Source organism: Theobroma cacao, chromosome 3, assembly GCF_000208745.1.
Source record: "Theobroma cacao cultivar B97-61/B2 chromosome 3, Criollo_cocoa_genome_V2, whole genome shotgun sequence".
NCBI classification, from domain to species: domain Eukaryota; kingdom Viridiplantae; phylum Streptophyta; class Magnoliopsida; order Malvales; family Malvaceae; genus Theobroma; species Theobroma cacao.
In genome coordinates this window covers 30,978,619-31,001,847 of record NC_030852.1, presented here as the reverse complement: position 1 = coordinate 31,001,847, position 23,229 = coordinate 30,978,619, and the positions used below count along the sequence as shown (strand labels likewise).

At 34.7% G+C, this 23,229-nt stretch overlaps 3 protein-coding genes and 1 long non-coding RNA gene across 4 annotated transcripts; 3 read left to right on the top strand and 1 right to left on the bottom strand.

The window, feature by feature from the left end:
- LOC18605972 (aldehyde oxidase GLOX) lies at positions 1,581–3,542 on the top strand. The gene has a single exon (XM_018116841.1). The coding sequence runs from the start codon at positions 1,713–1,715 to the stop codon at positions 3,420–3,422; it is 1,710 nt and encodes a 569-aa protein (XP_017972330.1). The 5' UTR covers positions 1,581–1,712; the 3' UTR covers positions 3,423–3,542.
- On the top strand, positions 10,659–12,483 carry LOC18605970 (transcription factor MYC3). Its single transcript, XM_018116871.1, has one exon. It carries the CDS (start codon positions 10,893–10,895, stop codon positions 12,312–12,314), a length of 1,422 nt encoding a protein of 473 aa, XP_017972360.1. The 5' UTR covers positions 10,659–10,892; the 3' UTR covers positions 12,315–12,483.
- Positions 14,870–16,174, top strand: LOC108661441. The gene is made up of 2 exons (XR_001927274.1): positions 14,870–15,322; positions 15,412–16,174. It is a non-coding gene; the product is annotated as an uncharacterized LOC108661441 (long non-coding RNA).
- LOC18605969 lies at positions 17,546–19,950 on the bottom strand. The gene has a single exon (XM_018118483.1). It carries the CDS (start codon positions 19,752–19,754, stop codon positions 19,254–19,256), a length of 501 nt encoding a protein of 166 aa, XP_017973972.1. The 5' UTR covers positions 19,755–19,950; the 3' UTR covers positions 17,546–19,253.

The window sequence follows — 23,229 nt, the reverse complement described above, 5'->3', positions numbered from 1 at the left end:
CTGTTTTGAGTCTTGGCAGGCCTTCAAGCAAAGCCAGCAGCCACTAGCGAACCAACTCAAGTTCCCTTCAAATGCAAATGCTTGGTCCATAATTTCGGACATATGGACAGAATTTGCCACTTTACATTACCAAGAGATAAAGATTCCAACTCCAATTTAGGAAGCGTGCCATTGGCAGCTGCACAGCAAAAACCACACTTCTCTTTGATATCTAGACAAATATGGAAGCAAAAGCTGCCCAAAATCAGCCTGCTGCTGGGAGATGGAAGTTGTTTGAAGAAAAACACTGCATTTTGAGCAAACAAAACCCAAACTAATGAAGACACACTGTGTAGCAGTTTCATATATATTTAGCAACAAAAATTATTTTGAGTAATTTTAATACTGTAGCAAAAAATTTTTATTGCAATAACCGTTGCACATTACTTTTTTCACAGTAAAAGTAATTGTTGCAAATACTACTTCTTGAGAAAAGAGAGAGTATTTAATTAAAATTTAAAGTTGGGAATTAGGATGTCACACTTATCAGTTACCACTTCACTTCATTCTAAATATAAAAAGAAAATGTTGATTTAAACCAAACCGCTTTCTCGACCGACAATTCATAAAGGTCTCCTTTTATTTCTCTTTTGGGGGTAAAAAGTTGAATCTTCTTGTGGGTCCACAATCCCAATGTAACTATTAGAAGCATGAATATCCATCCCTACCGTAGTCATAATGATTATACCACACTTCTTTCAATCTATGGTGGAATAATTACAAAAGTTTGTAAATAGATGGCGGTTGGCACTGTCAATTGATTTAAGCTTCTTTTAAGAGTTTTGTCTATTTCCAAGATAGGTTAGTATTGATGTCAACCCATTGTTTAATGTCCTTAATTAACAATTGCAATCCCTTCCCCCCCCCCCTGTGTTCTACTGAAACAAAACGATTTGGTGGGAGTTTTTGTAAACATTTATACCACAGAGAAAGAGACTGAAAACTAAGATGTGCTTTATGCATTTGTGTTTGCATAGTTTAACTAGCAGGTTTATCGACCATTCCTGCCAATAACTGAAACAGGTATACATGGAAATGGGGGGTATTCATATTCTAAGCTAATTGATCGGTGACTTTGGCATCAGATTATTAATTTGTGCTAATGATATTCTTGCGTCACCATTGGCATTATCTTCACCATCATCGTCGCCAGTAAGCGGTCCCTTGCTATTAACCTGTGCATACCCCATCATCTTTACCTATAATGCTGCGCCAACCATCCCAAAAGGTAGATGGTTAGAAATTGTCCAAGTACCTTGTAGTAACTTTTTTCTATTTTTTTTCAAGAGAGACATTTCAGATTTACCAGCTTTCGAAAGAGTACGAAGTTACAAGCAGATTTACTGATTTACATAAAGACATAAATGCTTCTTTAAAACAGCAAACTTTGGTAGTTCATGCATTTACTACCCTTGAAGTGTTTTAGAGTGATCCAAACTGACCATGAGCATTGTGGTACAGCTAAGATGTAGTCTTTTCATGGTCCCGTGGCTCAACATAACCAATTAGAAGCCAGATTGAATGTTAAATTATCTGGTGTATGGGCTAAAGAAACTGCAGGAAAAGGCCACATGACCAAAAAAGAGTTTTCCTGTCATTGACTTCTCTTTTCTGTGTGCATATAACATGCAAAACAGTACTCGAGCAATTGATGTCGGTTCCTCATAGTTTATATGCTTTCGAATAGCACTATATTTGCAATGAGCAAAGCAGCAATGGAGCCTAAAATCTTGGTATTCCTACTCCTGGTAAGTTACTCGTCAGCACTCTTCAATCTGGCACTCGGCGCCCAAACTTACCAAGGAAAATGGAAACTGTTGAAGAGAAGCATCGGAATTTCAGCAATGCACATGGCATTGCTGCCAAATGAGCGAATCGTCACTTTTGACAGAACGGATTTCGGTCCTTCCAACATTACTCTTCCGCAAGGAAAGTGCATGAAGGACTTGCAATCTTCGGACTGCTTTGCGCATTCTGTAGAGTTTGATCCAGCAACCCGCGCTGTTAGGCCACTCACTATATTGTCAGATACATGGTGTTCTTCTGGTGCGTTGTCACAGGATGGTACTTTAGTACAAAGTGGTGGTTACAGACTTGGAGAAAAAGTTGTCCGGTACTTCAAGCCATGCATGGATTGCGACTGGGAAGAGGATCAAAATGGTCTTCTTTCACCAAGATGGTATGCTTCTAATCAAATTTTACCAGATGGGAAGATCATTGTCGTCGGTGGGAGATACCAGTTCACATATGAATTTATTCCTAAAGCTTCCAGTTCTGATCAACGACTATACCAACTTCCATTCCTAAAAGAAACAAGATATTCACCCCTGGTCTCCAACAACCTCTACCCCTTTCTACATCTCTCAACTGACGGAAATCTGTTTGTTTTTGCCAATGACCGAGGAATTCTACTCGATTATGTGAACAACAAGGTGATTAGAACTTATCCTGTCATGCCTGGTGGCTTTTCTCACAATTATCCCAGCACAGGTTCCTCTGTTCTTCTCCCTTTGAAACTCTTAAGCACCGACAACGAAAACAACACTAGTACCCCGGATGCTGAGGTCTTAATCTGCGGTGGGACACCCCCGGACTCAAACGAAAAGGCTAATATCGGAATCTTTGTCCCAGCATCAAGATCTTGTGGCCGGTTGATAATTACAGCCGCATCCCCGGAATGGGAAATGGAGGAAATGCCAATCAACAGAGTGATGGGCGACATGATCATGTTGCCAACAGGAGATGTGCTTATCATAAATGGTGCGGCCAAAGGCAGTGCTGGTTGGGGTGTTGCACGAAAGCCTGTCCTGAACCCAGTGTTATACCGCCCTGGGGACAATCCAAGCAGTGACAAAAACACCAGATTTGAGGTATTAAGCCCTTCTATGATTCCCAGACTTTATCATTCAACTGCTCAGTTGCTTTCAGACGGTCGAGTTTTAGTCGGTGGCAGCAATCCGAATATGAATTACAACTTCTCTGCCCTTTATCCAACAGAACTTAGCCTTGAAGCATTTTATCCTCCATATTTGAGCTCAACAAAGCCTCGGCCATCGATCCTTGCCGTAAGGCCTGGGTTGAAACTTGGTTATAAGCAGAAGGTTTCTCTGGAGTTCACATTGGAGGGGAATGTTAATCAGGGAGATGTTTATGTTACAATGGTGGCTCCATCTTTTACCACACATTCAATTGCGATGAACCAAAGGTTGCTAGTGCTGGCATTGGATGAGGGAGTGAAGAAGACTCCTTCCGGTAACTATTTGGTGAAGGGCTATGCGCCTGAAACAGCGGCACTGGCGCCGCCAGGGTATTACCAGTTATTTTTGGTGCATGAAGGTATTCCCAGCAAAGGGACGTGGGTCCATATCAAGCAGTCGTCCTAATTAAGAGCTACAATTAGTAGTATCTTTCTTTGGTTTAAATGTAAGATGAATGAGCCATTAGATGAAGAATGTAACGCTGTGTTCTTCTTATTTATATAAATAATTTGGGTATATTATTAATGCAAAGTCAAGTGTGGAATTCAAACCTGCAAATTTGATTCTCCCAATTCTTCAATGCATGTATGTTATCCATGGACCATGCATCAGACTGACAACGCAGCCTAATAAATCCATCAGTGCTGCTTGATGGGCCTTAAATTGAATCCATCTTAATGTTTAAATGGACCAGGCCCTGGAATGTTCAATTTCAGGATGGGTCCCGCTATGATCGAAGCTTATCTCTCTCTGCCGAAATTTGGGCCATGCCCCGATGTTGGATATCTCTGATAAGGGCCTAATACTATCCGGAAAATTGATTATCAGCGTTTTTCTTCCTCCAACCATAAAACCATGTTTTCTATAAAAAGAATTCATAAGGGCATGTAATTCATAAGAGAAGATAAGTAGGGATGAGACTTTAACCTCTCTTCAATAATTAGAAGTGTTACAGGCTCAACTCTTAACTTTTAAGACACATTAGAGCATTTGATTAATTAATTAGTAAATGATCCCTAATTTCCAGGGCAAGATTCAAATTCTTTATTCCAAATCTAATAAAAGAAAAAAGAACTCCTAACTTCTAGGAAGTTGAAATCTTTGATTTCATACTCGTAAAGTCACGGTCACATGCGTGGATCATAGTAGGTCAGAAACACTTGGGTCAACCTTGTCACGCTTAAGGGCAAAAACAAAGGCATAGGCCATCGGACACGGCCTGTGTTGCTTTTTTTTTTTTTTGAGACTTCTGTTTTTCTCATAGCGGCAAATCTTTGCTATTGACAAGAAATCTGGCTTTCCCTTCCGCCGGCATCAATTTCTTTTGGCTTTGCCTCCTTGTTTGAACATAAAATGATATGGTCGTGTCTACTGTGTGGAAAAGCCTCTGCTTGTTTCCTTTTCTTTTCTCTTTTGTTGTTCTTTTCTCGTCTTTTCCCATAACCGACCAAAAATTAAAAATGAAAATAAAAATGGGGATCTCCATTCTCCTACCCTTTTCTAGAACATGAATTTTCTCTCCTTCCCTCAGGGGAAACCGGGTGTCTCCCAATTATCTCATCAATACCCCCACATAATTATTTATGTCGTGATTTAATTAGGGAATTGGAAGAAGCTCCCCTTAAAGAATTACTAGCTTCCAATTTCTTAATTACTTTTACAATACTTTTTTCTTTTCGGGTTGGCTGTAATTTTGCAAGAGTTAAATCTTGATCTCAATAATAATAAAAAAAAAAAGAGTTAAATCTTGATTGATGTGAAGTTCATATGGATCACCTTAACGCAAGTCACTTAAACTTGGAACTTTAATTTGCCTAAGATAAGAAAGGTATCTAAAGGATCAAACCTGAAACTTAACTCATGCACCTACTGTTATTGGTCATTGTGCTTAACTTTCAAATAGCAAATAATCACAATTTTAGTTAGTTGATTGTGTCATCATTAATTATCAAATATAAAAATAATCATATGAAATTGTTACTTTATAATATTATATTATATATTAATGATTTTATTATGATTTTGTGATATGATTTAAATAAAAACGGTGTTAACGTACAATAACAATTTCATAAAATCTTTCGTTTACTAAGCTCTTTCGGTTGAATCTAAACATCCATCTTATAAAAATATATTGTTTCAAAACTGTCATTTTTGTAATAGATTCTATGTTTACATTTTCTATATATTTCATATTTTTATTATTTTAATAATAACAAAAAATCATTGGGTGACAATATTGCATAAAAATAACCGGTTGAATTATTCGCCCACTACATGATAGTACAAACAAATTGATTTAACAAAGTTATGTATATCATCAAAATCATTATTATGGTTCTTTGTACATCTCCCGTTTGACAAATGCGCGAAGGTGTGACAAAAATATGATGCCGATGATAGAAAGGGACCGTAACTATATGGTGGTTCATTTCATTGTTCCCAGGCACGGGCGCCGCCCACATATTTCATGTGCTAATTTCTCTGCTGCTTCCTCCTTCTCTCTCCCTTTCTATGTCAAACGTCCGTGGCCTCTTTGCCTCGGGACCCACCTTTGCCTCTTGCTTTCTTTTAAAGGACAACGAGGTCGAACGTCCATCTGCATCTGGAAAAACAAAAACCCCACAAAGTTTACAACCAAACTTTATCTGCTCCCACATTCACCGCACGTTACTCATCATTCATCTCCCTTTTCCCCCTGCTAAAACTGGATATTTGATGTGCTGTTAACCCCGATATTTGACAGTATTCTACTCTCTTTTGTTTTTTGTTTTTTTGTAAAAGATAATAGTTCATGAACATGCCCTTTTCTTTTATACTTGGGAGTTTGACTTGTAATTAAGGAAGAGCCATTAGTTTGGAAAGGGTGGCTATATACCCCTGTTTTTGTTGCCACCCCGGCGTTAATTTAAAGTAACTTTAAGTGGACTTTAAACGCCAGCAATTACCAACAAATTTAAATGAATTTGAAGGGTAGCAAGTAGCACGTAGCAAGCATTAGCGGTGACGTTTTCCTTGCTTTGTTTTTCTAGGTCCATCTATTTGTCAAATAAATCTCCGGGATGTAACACAATAACTTCTACCTGCCTAACTAGATTAATTTCTGGAAATATGGATATACACCACTTTCATTAATTCTGACCTTTGAATTCAATATCACATAGTAATTGCAATTGTGTACTATTTGGAGGTTGCTATGATATTTCAGTTTCGATACAGGAATGATTGGAGAGAAAGATGGGGAGAATTCGTTTCAAACTTTCAATTATTTGTGTTGCAAGCAATTAATTGATTTGATTACAGAGAGTGCAAGTTGCGCATGAATTTGCCCAGAACGGGAACCTTACATCTTGGAATTTTCCACCAAGGTTCATATGTTACCATAAAAGAATTAGAGTACTTGTTTCTTTCGTATAAAGAGGAATACAAGACGAAGCTTTCTTTCGAAATGACAGCTTTTCCTTTTCCTTTTCTAGGAGTAAAGAAAACCCACACAACCAATTAACACATACATACTACAAGTAATTATTAGACTCACAAGTCATAGAATTAAATCTCAATTTGTTAAGGGAATCTTAGTACATAAACCATAATTCAAGTCACAGACGATTGAAGCAGAGGAGCACATCGTGCTACGTTGCCAACTCAACCCTAACCCTAACAATTGATTCCATATTAGAAATACGAGTTTTTCCCAAAGAATAAAGCTCAATCTTCTAGATGATCTCTTGAAAAAATTATTGAGGCATAGAATATAAAGTTATAACTAAAGTAATGGTTTACTTTTTTTAATATATATAAAAAAGAAGAAAATAGTGAACAGAAATGAAAACAAGTTGAAATGAAATAATTGGTTTCCAATATTTATAAAGTCGTATCATTGAGACAATTACTACATGAGTCATTGCCACATACACTAACAAACTATTTTGATAATGGCAAATGTCTTGTCATTGTGTGTTCGTTGAATAATGCTATGATACAAGGGAGGTTGAAGACGAGGAACATGGGGAGATCACGCCCCTCTAAAGTTTTGTGGTACATTAATTTCGGTGGTCTCCACGTGAACAAGATGTTTGGGAAATAGAATCTTAGACCGCCCACATCTGAAAACAAAATGCTTCAATTTTCAAGCCCCTTAGCAAAACGTTTCCGTACCAATTATGTTATTTTTGACAATGGGATACATATAATTCCCCCATTGCACAAGTTGGGAACTGCAGTTTGTCAACGACGACCATTAGCGCACGCACGTCTCGTCTCCGACCACGCCATTTTGTAATTCTCTACTCCGATGTGTTCAACTATATTTTTCCCCTCTGTTCTTGAGAAGAATTAATTTTTACAAGTTTAGTTACACGCAGCAAACTTAGATTTTATCATTGATGTATTAGGTTAGATATATATAACCCATGATGATATCTTTAACCTTGAGGAATAGTCCACAAGTTTTGGAAATTTAACCGCCATAACAGTTCTTCTGAAATATTCAATAGAGTGTTTGAACGGCTTATTCAATTGGTTAAATAAGGACAACAAGTACAATAATTTGTGCAGGCTTGTTCATCTTTGGACTCACTTTTACATTTGAATTTGAAAATCGTTAACGATATGCTAGTCATGTCACAAATGGATAGTCAGCAAGACAGATGAATTTTTTCCTCAGATAGTCAGCCTAACTTCGTATGCATACGGCGCATCAAAACTTTTGTATTGTAGAGCAAAGGAATGAGTGATGATTTATACATTGTAGGATTAATAATTAATATTACAAGATCGAATGAATATTTTCTTCGTAATTCTAAGTAGATTTTTGGTAATTATAAAGTACTTAAATCATAAGAAATGTATTAAATAATATCTCATATTAAAAATAATTAAAGTTCCCTAAATCATTGAATCCCAGGAGCGAAAGAGAGAAAGCGATTGATTGATTCAAATAAGTTAATCAAATAAGATGTATTAAACTATGTATATCTGTTTACATCTGAACGCGACGATTTATCCTTCAAGGGGGTACAAAGCGATAATGTTGGCATATGGTCCCCTGTCTATTCATGAACGTGATTCAAGACTAAACAAGGCTTCAAGGAGAGAGTGGAAGAGATCAGTGGTCAAAGTTATTACTCTCCCAGCCGTCTCTCTCAAAAAAAACACACACACACACAAACATAGTAGCTAGGGCGTGTTTCATGTGCTATCCTTCCTGTGCTGAACCCCGCTTCCATTTCCCCAATCCTGTTTTCTGGTTGGCAGGATTTAACATCAAGAATCAATGTATTTGAAATATGTTACTCAAACGATGAGCTAACACCAAGGGCCCAACTACTCATTAATTTGTGTGCCTTTCATGGGTGCAGGGTTACGTTCATTTGTTGCAAAATCAATGTATCTTCCCGAAATTTCAAAGGAACATTTGGTAAATCTGGCTTCTAGTGATCTAGTATGAGTCAAACACAGATTCAAGATCATACTATAACTTACTCACGTTTTTCATGATGATATTTACTTGAAAACCGATTGCATATGATAATAAATATTTTTGGAGGAAATTTCGTGTTAATATCCTCTTTCTATTTTTAGACTTATTTCTTATGTTTTCCCCAAAAATGATGCATCACTTTGATGGTTTTTTTTTTTTTTGTATAAATGTTGTTACCTACAACTTTATAACTCAGCTATTACTTATTTAATGAGATTTAACAAACAATAATAAATCAAGCATGCTTTACAACTTTAAATAACCCACATGTAATTTGTGCCGCAAGTGGATAAATATATTTTCATTAGTTGAGTAATAGCGCTTTCTTTACTTAACTTGTGTGATTCTTAAATAATAAACTATAATATATTACACGATATTTATTAAAAAAATAATTTTTTTTGGCAAAATGCTTCTTAAATTTTCATCAAAGAAAGATATTATAATGTCTTTTAACCGATACTTGCATATCTTTTATAAATTTTTTACACTACTAAAGTCTCCATTGAAGACCGTATAAAACTTTCCTCTGCATGGACCACAAAGCGCTTGAATGACTTCTGATTTTTTTTTTTTTAATTGTCGAGATCACTCTTGATTCTAAGCAAGTAATGTAACATAATACAAATCATTAGATACTAAAATATATAACTAATTGAGTTAGCACATTATTAATGAATTAGCATATCTCTGTAAGAGTAGTCAAACGCAATCTCTGGTCCGAATCAATTGACATCGATAAACCTATACTAGACGCTCTAGTCCGCTGCCCAGTAGACGAACCATCTCCACTACCTGTAAGTGGATTAGTGACGGAAGGGAGCGCCGTAGGGGATGGATCAATGAAAAAAGGTGCCTCCGCAGACAAATTATTAGCTAGATGCACCCATGATCGAGTGGATAGATTAATCAATCAGGATGCATCCATAAGCGGATTAGTGTCCAAATTCAGACATGGCCGAGGTTGAGTTGATTGATCGGCCGAAATTGCAGCCTCTGCAAGCAGATGCAGAGACCTTAACACAACTTTGGATTTTTCTTTTGGTTTGGTATGTTTTCCTTTAATCATAGTAACTGTAACATAGAAAGGAAAATTAAATATATGTTACAATAATTTCAATCAAAACGAAGAATGTTAACAATAATAACACTCATAAAACAAATGGAAAGATTGTGTATAATAATGTGGATTAAAGCATGACCATTAAATAAATTCAAATAGTCAAACATGAAGTGTAACAATATTGTGTAACATATCAAGATCTTAATTTTTAACTGAGTTAAACATACCTAGAACGAAATTATGAAATTATATTTCTAAATATATCAATTATCATTAAAATAAACACACTCATTATTTCATATTGAAATTCACCATAAATGTCATCGACGTTTTTAGTCTCTTGTAAAATATTTTAAAAAATTTAATAATATATGATGGGAGCCACTAAATAGTTAATAATAATTAGTACAATTTAAATTGTTTTGCTCATATAATTAGATTAATACCATTTTTAATTTTATTAATACTTAAAAGTTGCATTTGTTCCGAATGGCAAAAGCAATCTGATACATGAAGCTGGAAATTAAACCTTGCTACTGATTTTGAACTTTCTTTGAAACATCCTACATATTCTTCATGTACGGAAGCTTTTGTGATGCAAGCTTGGTGACGCTTAAACAGTTCTTTCAGTGATTTAATACATGATTTTTAAATGATATGTAAAGGTAGGGTAGTTAATTAGTAGTTAGGATTAAGGGTCTGATGATTAGTCAAGTACTTAAGAAGCTAAGATTGGGTAGTATCGTAATAAAGTTAAAACTCATAACCTTAATTTCTAAAATACTGTATTTCTGTTTCTGGAAAAAAAAAGTAAAATAAAATAAAAAACTCAAGGAAAAAAATAGAAAAGGACGAATAAAAGATGATCACGAAAACGTCCAGAAGAAGTGAATTGGGAAAGGCGAGTCGAGGAGTGACAGCCCAGTAGCCCAACGGAACCTTGAACCTCACATCGAATAGAGTCGATGCACATCAAAATCAGATGTTGAACATAGAATAGGATTAGCACGTGATAGTGGTGTCCAGATTGTGACAAACACAATAGTACCCTGATAGATAGCCCTTTAATGCCCAGGAATTTCTTGTTTTCTCCGAACAGCCTGCATCACTCGTTTTCCTCTTTTTGCTGCTGCCTGGCCCCTGCTGCTAGCTAATGCTTTGCTGCTCCCACCTTTTTCCCTTTCTATGCTTTCCTCTCCCGATCCCTCTTTGGTTTCTTTATCGCTTTGAAAACCTTTGAATTTTTATTAAGTCTCCCTTACGCTCGAACGTCTAACAGAAAAAAAGTTTAAAGGAAGAGTGGAAAGAAAGCCTTGGATCAAGGAGTATCATGTCTTCCTCTTCTTCATCTTCTCTCATTACCTTTGGTCAAGATGCCTCACCAACGCTGCAACAACGCCTGCAATTCATCGTCCAAAGCAGGCCTGAATGGTGGGTATACTCCATTTTCTGGCAAGCTTCCAGGGATGCTCATGGACACCTTGTTTTATCATGGGGTGATGGCTATTTTCGTGGGACGAGGAACTTTTCAGGCGAATCCTGCAACAAGCTAATAAGCCAACCCAAATTAGTGTCCAATTTGGAGAGAAAAAGGTCGAACAAAGAGATGCAAGCTCTTTTCAGTGAAGAGATGGACTTGGATAGAATGGTGGACGTTGACGTCACTGACTACGAGTGGTATTACACCGTATCTATAACCCGATCCTTCGCTATAGGAGATGGCATTCTTGGGAGGGCGTTCGGCTCAGGCTCCTACATTTGGTTGAGTGGAGAGGAGGAGTTCCAATTGTACGAATGTGAGCGAGTTAGAGATGCTCGTATGCGGGGGTTTCAGACTTTAGTCTGTCTTTCGACTTCCTTCGGGGTAGTTGAATTGGGATCTTCAGAAATGATCAAAGAAGACTGGGGCATGGTGCAACTTGCAAAATCAATTTTCGATTCTGAGATTAACTGTCTGGGTTCAAAACAGCCTAGCAATGAATCTAAGTTCCAAATTTCAACCAAAAGTGTTCCTTTTCTTGATTTCGGAATGGTATCAGGTGACCAAAAGGAGTGGATTCTTGAAGAAAAGCAACAAGGCGAGGCCAAGAAAGAAACTACCGGTTTAGGCCGCTCGTCATCAGACTCCGGTCCTGATTCTGATGGCAATTTTGCCTCTGCGGACAAGGAGTTTAATGTCCGGTCGAAGAGAGGCAGAAAGCCAGGGAGTGGAAAAGATTCCCCTTTAAACCACGTGGAAGCAGAGAGGCAGCGGCGTGAGAGACTGAATCATCGATTCTATGCACTTCGATCTGTGGTTCCTAACGTGTCCAAGATGGACAAAGCATCTTTGCTTTCGGATGCCGTAGCTTATATCAAGGAGCTCAGATCCAAGGTTGAAGAATTGGAGGCCAAACTCCGAGTACAATCACAAAAATCCAAGTTGAACGCGATAAATGTTTTTGATAATCAAATCACAACATCTACATTTGAAAATACAAGGCCATCTCCTAGTTATGGGCCTAAGACAATTGAAGTTGATGTAAAGATTGTTGGATCAGAAGCCATGATCCGAGTTCAATGTCCTGATGTCAATTACCCAGCCGCAAGATTGATGGATGCTCTTAGAGACCTGGAGCTTCATGTTCACCATGCCAGTATATCAAACGTGAAGGAGCTAGTGCTTCAAGATGTTGTTGTTAGAGTTCCTACTGGATTTATAAGCGACGAGGTGCTCAGGACTGCTATCCTTCAGAGATGCAGATTGAACTAGTTAGCTATCCAGTGAGGTTATCAAGCAGCCCTTTTCTTCTTACTTTTTATGGATTATCACGAAGCCACATAAATGTAAACACTACTACTTTGTTTTCTTCTTTTCCTTCTTTCTTGTTCAGTTTTTGCTTTTAAGTGAATGCATAATTCTTGGTTTTGTTCTCTTTTAATTTTTGCATCAATATTCTTCTTGTTCAATTGTGAATTAACCTTTGCTACATGTTCCTGGATTGTGCACCAAGTGATGATGAAGCATCTGATATATGTTCTTAGACATTAGTATATATTTCTGTGCATATATATTGCATACTTGGAGTATGCAGTTTCCCGCATGGTTAGTAAGCTTTCCTTAGGAAATTGGCGCAAGATAATCTAGTTTTCTGTTTTATTAATCATAATTTCTTGGCCTAACTCGCTACATGCATGTTTTAATATATATATATATATATATACACACACACATATATACCATCAAACTTATTAATTCAGGCAGCCATTTTGGATGCCCTAAGATTAAGCTTTGTAAGTCTACAATTAAAACATAATATATATATATATATATATATATATATTGGTACTTTTGTAGAGCACACTTATAGTACACGATTAGTAGAATTCATGTATTTCCTGGCCAGTGCAGCAAACCTTAATTTTAGGCATCCATTACACAATCCTTGATAACTGAAATTAGCCTACAGTTCATAGTGCTGAAAACTTATCCCTAGAACAATTCTGAAACCCCATAAACATTTTAGGAACATAGGTTCTTTGGAGATTGCAGTTGGAGAAATGAGATGAGATGGAGGGAGACAATGGTTTAGAAATCGACGTAGGTTAGAGATAGGATACAATTACTAATACTAGGCAATATCTTTATGATATAATAGGGATCAAGTTTTGGAATACTTACTAGCTAGGTATACAGGCATGGAGTGCTTGGTCTTAAATATCTGAATTTAATTATAATGTAATCTGCTCGCTCTTCATTATGAACATTTTTGGAAGCATCATATTTTTCTTCAAACATAGATATATATTCTCATATATATTTAATTATTCAGTGAATTATTATGCAATATATATTACCACATGTTCCAAGGAAGGAGTTGCAAAAAAAAAAATCTGCCAAAACATTCAGAAAAGAATATTACTATATGGAATGGGTTTAGAACTGAAGGTCATATTGCAATACATTCCACTTAGAGAATATATATATATATACATTTGTCAAAATTTATGAGATGTGAAAAATGTTACAGGCAACATATGATAATAATTTCTAATTATATTGAAGAAATGGCAATTTCTTGCCAATAAAATTGTTGGACATTTTGGGTTCAAAAAAAAGATTTTGTATTCCTTAATTAGTTTTTCCATTCTTTGTGCAAGCTTCTGTCTGGGTTCATTGTTTACAATTGCATTGGTTTTGAGTTTTGGAATAAAATTCTTTAACTTATAGAAAAGAATGACAATAGTGTTATACTATATCATATATAAATTGAAAGAGATTGTACATGTTAAGGTGATGCATAATTTTTTTAGGTACATTAGAGAAGTTTAAGAAGGAAAGGAGGATTTGAATGTTGATCATTTAATCTCTATATCATCGTATCATTCTTTTTTCCATTAGGTATATATTTTGGTTTGGTAGTAATTATTTCAGCACACACATAAGAGTAAAAAAATTTTCTTTTTTTTGAAAGAAGGGAGATTGGAATCTATATCTTTTAAGTAAGGAGATCATATACTAATCAATAAATTAAATATTTAAATAAAAGGAGCAGTTAGAATGGAACATCTTAAAGTTAGTATATATAGTTAGCTAGCATATTAATTTCAAAGTTTGTGATGTATTGAGCGTGCAACAGATTTTGACTTCCAATAGATGTAAACTTTTCGTTTCTTTCGTACACGTTTTAACCACCTGTGTTTAGAATTTCTGTAGTGTTTTTACCTTATTAGGGGGGATGAATCTGTCCCCAAAAGTTGAAGATTATTTAAGGTAGTGAATATTAATGTCCTCTCAAGGGCAATGGTCCATAAAAATATTGAAATGTTTGGATGTAAGTCCTTTGCATTTATTTCTTGCCCTTTTTGAAAGAAACATAACTTGTCTTAAAGATTAGACCATTTACCATTTCCCTGATTATGAAGCCTGAAAAATGTGACACCTAGAATTTCTCTACTGACTTACAGTGAATCTTGTTGAATTTTCCTTTTTTTTTTTAATGGAGGGAGAGACTTGTTGGATGTTCTTATGTACCTTTTTATGAGATTAATTACTGCCTCACATGGTTGTATTTTGTAATTACCACCTCTCAAGCTTTGTTGCTTTTCAAAAAAAAAATATAAGATAATTTCGTTTCTGCTTTTTGCCCTCTTTATGCCAGATGGGCTTATCTGAACAATTTAAGACCCAAATTTCAAATGAAAATTTGTTCTGTAATAATGGGCCTCCGGACCCAACCTAGGTAGATGGTTGTACTTTGTGCCATCCCAATAAATTGCTTCATTCGCTTTTATTTGTTAGTTGTTTTTTCCCTAATTGTAGAAGATCATTGTTTTTTCAAAGGCAACGAAGACAAACTAAAAATTTGAGTAGCTACTTCTCACCCACCTGTTACTAATGTACAAGCATGAACTATGCTTACGTATGTAATCCATCTGATGGAGAACAGCGAGTTAACCGGCAATAAATTCATAAAAACAATCATGCTTCTGCTGAAAACTCTCATGACCTTAGCTCCGTCAGGTACTATATTAAATGCTTGTTAGGAAAGAGACCTTAAACGAATGTCTACGTTTCATGATTATTGGCCCCTGTTCTTCTTGATTCTCCCTTCTCATCTGATAGAGAAAAGGAGTTCATGCTATATAGGTAAGACGGTTTAAGGGCTGAATCTGCCATCTTTAACTCTAATCCAAGATTTGGACCGAAATCTATCATTCAGTTTGCCAGAGCACCATCTAAGAATAAGGGAAGAAATGGCAATTCCATCCACTTTCATGGTAGGGGACAAAATTTTTCACATCCTTGAGACAGGGTAGAGCACCATCTAACCACCTCTGAGCCCTTGCCAGTTCAATCGATTTTTCAGGAAGTCTACCTCACACTCAGAGCTGCAGAGCCAGATCTGGCTGTTGAGAATTAACCAGAACGCCTGTTTCACTGGAGACCCTGGAGACTGGAATCCGATAGTCAGGAGGAAGCGCATCCAGGTTCTGCCTGTAGACACCATTTTTTGTAAATTTAATTTCTATTCTTATTCTCACTTTCATTTTTATTTTTGATTACATAGCTTTTAAATTGGCCTTCAAGACCCAAAGGCCAGAAGGTTCATATCAGAATAAATAAAACAAAATATATAATAAATATTTTTTTCTGAAAAAAGAGAGAAAAAATGGTGATTTATTGCCATGCTTGGCATGACAATCGAGGCAGTTGCTGTGGTGGTCAACTAAGGTTGGACTGCCATGGCAATCAGCCTTATTTCTCCTCAAGGTGAATTGGCGTCTCTCTCTCCCAGGATATGTCAAATTTAGCTAATTTTTCTTTTTCAAAATTTACCACTTTTCCCTTTTATTTAGTGAAAGACTCAAGTCAATTTTGAAAATCAAAGATTTAACAGCAAATCACCACACCAAACCTAAAGACCTTACTGATACGACCACCAAAGTGCTGCAAATGGTAACAAGAAGATGAGAGGGATTTTCAAAAATCCTTGATAAAAGCAAAGATAACAAAACAGAAAGGGTAGGAATTAAAAAAAAAAAAGAGAAGAACCCTGTAAAAGAAAAACCTAAGAAGATAAACCCTAGATCTAGCAGCAGAGAAGCCACAAGAAACACAAAATGTATACAGAAAACATAGGATGGAATCCTTTCAAGAAATCATATATACAACTTCATACTTTTTTTAGGGGAAAAGTTTTAGGAGTTCAGTTTTTGTTGTGTTTGAGAAGTTGGTTTTTTTTAAGATCTACGCTAGATTAGGGATTTGGTAGTTGAGGTGAGATCGAGGACGTGATCAACGGCGAGAGGTTAACCATGTGGTGATTAAATGGCGTGGTTGCAGGTGAAGAAAAGCATAACAGTGTGGTTGTAGAGAAAAAGCGTGAGTGAAAATTAGGCTTTTCTATTCAGGTTTAAGTTAATTCTAAAACAGTGACATTTGAGGCATCTTTTCAACACTGACGGTATGTCATGGGAAGAGAGAACAAGCCTTGTTGAAGAAGGCCAGCCGTGGGGCTTGCTTTAGTGAGCCCAAGAAAGTATAACCCCTTGAAACTTTATTTCATTGCTTGATTGTGGGCTTAGTTTAGAAATGTGTATTCATCTAGATATTTTTTTGTATTAGTTAATTATGTACTTTTAAAAAAAAGATAAAAAAAAATATATGTGCACATATGCACATGATGAAGTAATAAAGGAAGTGGCAGCATTATGAGGAAAAAACATTAAAATAAATGCTTATTACTTTTAAAAATATGAATGCTTATGTTGAATATTTGTGGTCCATGCAGTTACATTATGAAGAAAAAACATTAATATATGTAAGCAATATATATATATATATATATATTAAAAAGAATAGTTAGTGGATTTGAGTTGTGGCCTGGTAAGGTAAGTCATGAGGTTGTCTTTTGATAAAAAATAATAAAATGATAAAAGACAAAAATAATGAAATTAAAAATGTAGATAATGAGAATACTTAGGCCTTGGGAAATAGGCTGTCTATTTCCCTAGAATTTTAAACATAAAGTCTATATGATTTGGATTATTAATCGATGATGAAATATTTGTTCAGGACTCAAGAAGTCGCAATCTCGAATTTATCTTCCTAGGTGAAGATTCTGATTAAAACTTCGCCAATATGATGGGAGAGTTTTAATTTCGAAACTTAATATTTATAATCCTAAGTTAATAAAAAATATTAATCAAATCAAAAAAAGGAATAGGAACAAAAAAAGAAATAATATAAAAAATAATAATATTGATAATGATAATAAACACAAAAAATAATAGATGAAATACATAAAATAATATAGAGTTTTGTAATAATTAAAAACGAAAATTTAAATCTCTAAAATGAAAAGGATAGATATAAAAAATATTTAGCTATATAAAATGCATGTAAGAAGGAAAGTAATATAATAAATAATTGAATAATTTTGCTTTCTAAAGTATATAAAAAAAAGAGTAATAAAAGCATAAAATAAATGAAAGTAAAAAAACAATATAAAAATTTTAAAAAATGATAGGATTATAGTAATAGCGATTAATAATAAATATTGATTTTTTTTTTTTGCATGCCATGAGCCATTATTGCATTACAAAATGTCATAATATATCGATATATTTTGTATGCGAGTTTTGTATGCGAGTCAAGGTCATGATGATGGGATTGTTTGAGAAAGCTTACAAAAGCAAGTTTATTCGAAAAATTCTCTAAGTGAAAGGATATCTTCAGGTCCTAATAATATGATGGAGGGCTTGGAGGATGTTCTTAATAAAAGACTTTTACTCGTACTAGGGTTTGCATTCATGAAAATATTTTTACTCACAAATGATCTCTCTGATGATAGTATTTGCTTGATAAGCTTGTGAATGCGAGTTTTCTCGAGTAATTCTCTAAGTGAGAGAATATCTCTGGATCCCATCAGTATGATAGACGAATTTGAAAAATATTCTCAATAAAAGATTTTCATTTGACATATATCGAGATTTATGTCATACATTTCATAATTGTGTCATGTGCGCGTCACACCCATAAAATCAAATAATAAGTTTTAGGTTATAAGTAAAATAAAAATAAAATAATAAACAATGATTAAGGAAACATAAGGATAAAATTAAAAATTAAAGTTTAAATAGAACAACATACGATTAAACGGTACCGTTTGTGAAACGGGCATCACGGATCTTAATCTTTCCCCACACATAATCGTATTCCCGAATCCAATTATAAACTTACAGATCAAATTATTATTTTTTAGATATATCTAAAATCAATTTAAAATTAAATAAAATAAATTTAATAGGTTTTCAATCACATTTAAATAAAAAAAATTAATGACAAACTTCTCAAATTTCAAAATTTAGCTATCGAGTTCTTATATCCGCATGTTACAACAATGCCTTAACTGTGTTCGTGGACTAAGACCTGGGCAAGGGGACTGCACTTGCAACCTAGACAAGTCGGTTGCCACTAGTTGTGGGAAAACCATGGGTCGGTTTTGGAATTGAGCTTCATTCATCAACCGACCAGGTTGGGGTGCAAAAGTATGAAGTGGGAAACTGTTCTTCTCAGGCTGTGGCTGAAATATCATCCCTGCAGAAAGAGGAAGCTCCCCTGGAACTCGTGAACCTTGTGGATGAAATTCCCTAGCTAGCTGGGTTGTGTAATGGCTCTGCAGATATCTGGCATTTCGAAGTGCTGGAATTTTGAGTTGCTTGCTTGAAGGCTCCAGCTCCTACAGACATCCATGCACGAGCAGCGGCAGCACTGCTCGAATCATCTCTTCGTATAGGTGGAACAGATGGCATAGCAGGTGGAATATCAGCTGGGGGAACTGATTTGAAGAATTTTGTTGCTTTTGAGCCTTTTCTGCCAAAATCCTCATAAACTGAACTGGGTCATTGAGGCCCTGCTCCTGTCCATGGGAGTAGTAGGCAGCTGCTTTGGCCATTTGTGTAGGAATACCGTCAGAAGATGGATTCATTGCTCGATTGTTAAAACAATTACTTGAGATTTTTCCATTAGGCAACCCTCCATCAACAGCTACATTAGTTTCGATCTGCTTTGAAGATACAACCCTTGCAAGACTCATGTTCCTTGAAACCATCTCTCTTGACTTGGAAGCCGCTGTCTCTGATTTATTTGAATTTTTCTTCTCAGTGATAAGATCAGTATTATTTTTGTTGGCGGTGGGTGGCAAGTTCAACTCAACTTGCTTTGAGACCTTGTTCTCAGGCTCAGAAAATTTCCTGGGAGGCAAATTTTGCTTCTAATGAATACTATTAACAGGCTTACCAGGCTTTGGCCCAGCAGCTGCAAACAAAGATGGCCTTCTTTCTGATGTTGGCCACTAACAGGACGAAATGAAGATGATTTCCCTTCTGAAGCAGGGACATTGAGAGGATGTGGCTTAGCAGGAACAGCCGTCTTATAAGTTACATCATCCTTTCGAACACCAGTAGAAGGAACCGGGGTCTCATAAGTTGCATCATCCTTTCGAGCATCAGCAGCACGCTGCAACTTTATAAACAGGGCAGATTCCTTTGGAGCACGACTCTCAAGCATTAATACTGGTGTTGGAAGTGGCTCATACTCTCCAACCCACCCACGACCAAACTTACAGCCCGGAGGCAATGCTTGCTCAATCCTGCGGGAAGCAACTTTGCATGCAACAGGTCCAAGAGTTGCAGCAAAGCGAGCCATACTCCTAACAAATGAAAATTCTGCTTGTAGTCCAACAAGAAGCAGCTGCTTGATTTCAGGCTCAAAGGTTGTAAATATTGACTCTGATCTGACCACCGGTTGACTCTGATCTTAAATTCGATTCATGGCATAGTCAACAATCTTAAATTCAATGTAAAGTTAATTGTCTATAAATAAAAGAAAATTATAAGCACAAGACAAATTATTATTGAAAGATACTTATATATAAAAATAATTAATGTTTTGGTTATATATTTCATTCCATGCGGTTATTATTTTTATTTAAAATTGGATAAATCTTTTGACAAAATAGTTGAATAAATGCAATTAGAATTCTTATTATATATAAATTCAATATACGTTTCAATTATATAATTTATTTAATGCAAATAGAATTCTTATTTACCAATTGAATAAATTTTTTTATTAAAAATAAATTTGATAAATTTTATTAATATTTATAATAAAAAATATTTTTAATAAAAGTCTTCTATAGAATTAAAATTTTCATATATTAACAAACTAGATAATATTAATAACAAAAATTATTTAAAATAATAATTTAAAAATATAAAGAACGAATATAATTATTTTTGTCACTCAAAAAGTTTTTCAGCAACCATGCTTTTGTATATATACGATTGTATATATACTATAACTATTCATAAATATAGATTATGGGAATCAAGGGTCTGTTGGGTACGACGATGAGATTAATTTCAGTGAGAGTGAAAATAACAATGACGGTAACGTAAGAGGAAAATACCATTTTGGACATTATCTTTTTTTTTTTTTTGAATGAATTTTGGACATTAAGTTGAATGTGATAAATTACTTAAATGTACATTTGTTTGTTTGACATTATTAAATGGGCTCTAACCGCACACTGGGTCTAGCCCAAGAGGTGACCAACTGAAGCACGGTAGGAATTTTCCCCTAAACCATTCTGGCCCAAAATGTTTTTAGTGATAAATTTGGTTTCAATATTTTTTCTGGAATTAACTTACTTTGCTTGGGCTTGTTTTGCTTATTTTTAAAAGGTCGATCCAATTTTAGAATTTTGGGCCATCTTCTTCACATAAAAAATATTTAAAAAAGAAATTTTCAAAAAAAACTCGACTGCGATGCTTCCACACGAGTCCTTGGTTCTCTCTTATAAACAGGAAAGAAAATTTACACAAACACACCTATAAAACAGATATCACTTGCACACATATCGTGAGATTCACAAATTCAGAAAGAGATAAAGTAACAACATATAAGTCGCTCTAGAATAAACTATCACTTGAGAATGTGATGGCACTTAAATGCTACTGTATCTCTAACCATTTCTCTTTCATGTGTGGGTCTCTACTCTCTAATTACCGCAATGCAAGACAAAGTTTTTTTTTTTTTTTCTTGTTCGAATGACACTCACAGACCCATGTAATTAACACACTCACAAGTCATAGAATTGAACTTTAATTAATTTGTTAAGTGAATCTTCATGAACCATAATTGAAGTCACAGACGACTGAAGCATGGGAGCAGACCGGGTTAAGTCGCCAACTCAACGCTATCAATTGCTTCCCTAAGAATAGAGTTGATTCTTGTACATGAGTCATGCTCACAAATTAATCAGCCATTTTGATGACGACAAATGTCATGTTATTCTATTTTCGTGGAATGATGAAACGGTACAAATAAGGTGAAGAGGAAAATGGGGGAGGTAATTAACTCCTCCTGGCCGTAGAGTTTGCGGTACATTTCGGTTGTCCACACGAGACTAAGTACGTTTAAAAATAGTTTATTCGTTTCAATTCGAAGCCTTGTGATAATGCTTCTTTACTAGTTGTATCATTTTTTTGACAATAGATTTGTATAATTCTCTCATAATAATAACAAATTTAAAATTTTATATGAAAAATTATTAAAAATAATTATAATAAATTAAATATCAAATTATTAAAAATTAAAAAGTAACAACTGTCACTACCTTTTATCCATCCATTGCTTGTAATATATAATTGGAGACAATTTGTCAACAACAACCAGTAGCACACCCGTGCCCTCTCTCCAACCACGCTTCCAAGGTTCAAGAATTTTAATAGTTTTACACAGCACTTGAATTATATTTATGATATAACATTAGATGATTTCTTGAACCTTGAAGAGTAGTCCTCAAGTTTTGGAAATTAGGCCATAATAGTTGTTGTGAATGTCAAGTACAATAATTGATTGAATCAGTTAAAGGACAAGGGGTACAATAATTGTACCAAATATTTCTCCTTTGGACTCACTTTTTCATTTTAACACTAACGTAATTATTTGATGTGATAGTGAGGTCCACACAAGTGGACGGTTGGAAAGAAAAGTCATAAGTTTTTTGTTTTGGCCAAATAGTCTGCCTACCTTCATATGCAAAGCCAGAACGGCACACAGTTCCTTCTCTATTGTAGAGCAAAGGAAAGGGAGATGAATTATTCAAGTCTATTGTCAGTAGATTTTTGGTAACTACAAAACAAATGTCCGAGTGTAAATGGATCATAACAAATGTATGGGACAATGTCATATTGTGGTAAAGATTGGAATTGTTTCTGAATGAAGTTTTATAAATCGGTGAAAACCCAAGAGCTCAAAATAACACCTAATTAAATAAATGGGGAGATCGAATTAAGAACATACCATCTCTTTCTCAACCTTGCAATATTTGTTAATGAAAAAAAAAAGAGAGAGAGAATGCGATTGATTAATTTTAATTAATGAATTAATTAATACGGGTCTATTTTTCAATCCAAAAATGTATATACTTTCGTGTTGGCAGATGGGCACCTGTCTTATCATGCACGTGGACCAAACAAAACTTCAAGAAAAGAGTGCAAGAGATCGGTTGTCATACATATTAAGGTTTTCAAACATGGAACTATTTATGGAGTTATTTTTTCTATTTATGAATTCGATTCCATTTAGATGGATCTTTTTTTTAAATTTAGATCTGGTTTTTTAAATAATTCTTAAAATTGAGATTCGGTGTAATTAAAACATATTATTTTAATAAAAACATATCTTAATTAAATTTAAATTTAAATTTAAATTTTAATATATATTTTAAGATATTCATATAAAATATTTTTTAATATATAATTTAACTTAATAATAAGTGGATACGATTTAAGGATATCAATCACCAAAGTACTCATTATGTTTTATTTACTTTCATCCGAATCTTATTATTTGATAAGATATTTGAATGTTATAAATAATCGATTAAATATTTGAATCGTTACCCAAACTTATAGCCCAAGTATCTTAGACATTATCTATTAAATACTTGTACTCCTTAAATTCTTAATTAGAATAAATATAAAATCAATGTTTATGTATATTATTAATAAAAATTAAATTAATAAATTAAAATTAATTCACAAAAAATTATAAATCATGTTTATAACAATTAATAAATTTTAATAAATATTATATTAATTATAAAAATTTA

Coding starts and splice junctions, on each gene's coding strand:
- LOC18605969 (XM_018118483.1), bottom strand. CDS start 19,754: ATGGCTCGCTTTGCTGCAACTCTTGGACCTGTTGCATGCAAAGTTGCT.
- LOC18605972 (XM_018116841.1), top strand. CDS start 1,713: ATGCTTTCGAATAGCACTATATTTGCAATGAGCAAAGCAGCAATGGAG.
- LOC18605970 (XM_018116871.1), top strand. CDS start 10,893: ATGTCTTCCTCTTCTTCATCTTCTCTCATTACCTTTGGTCAAGATGCC.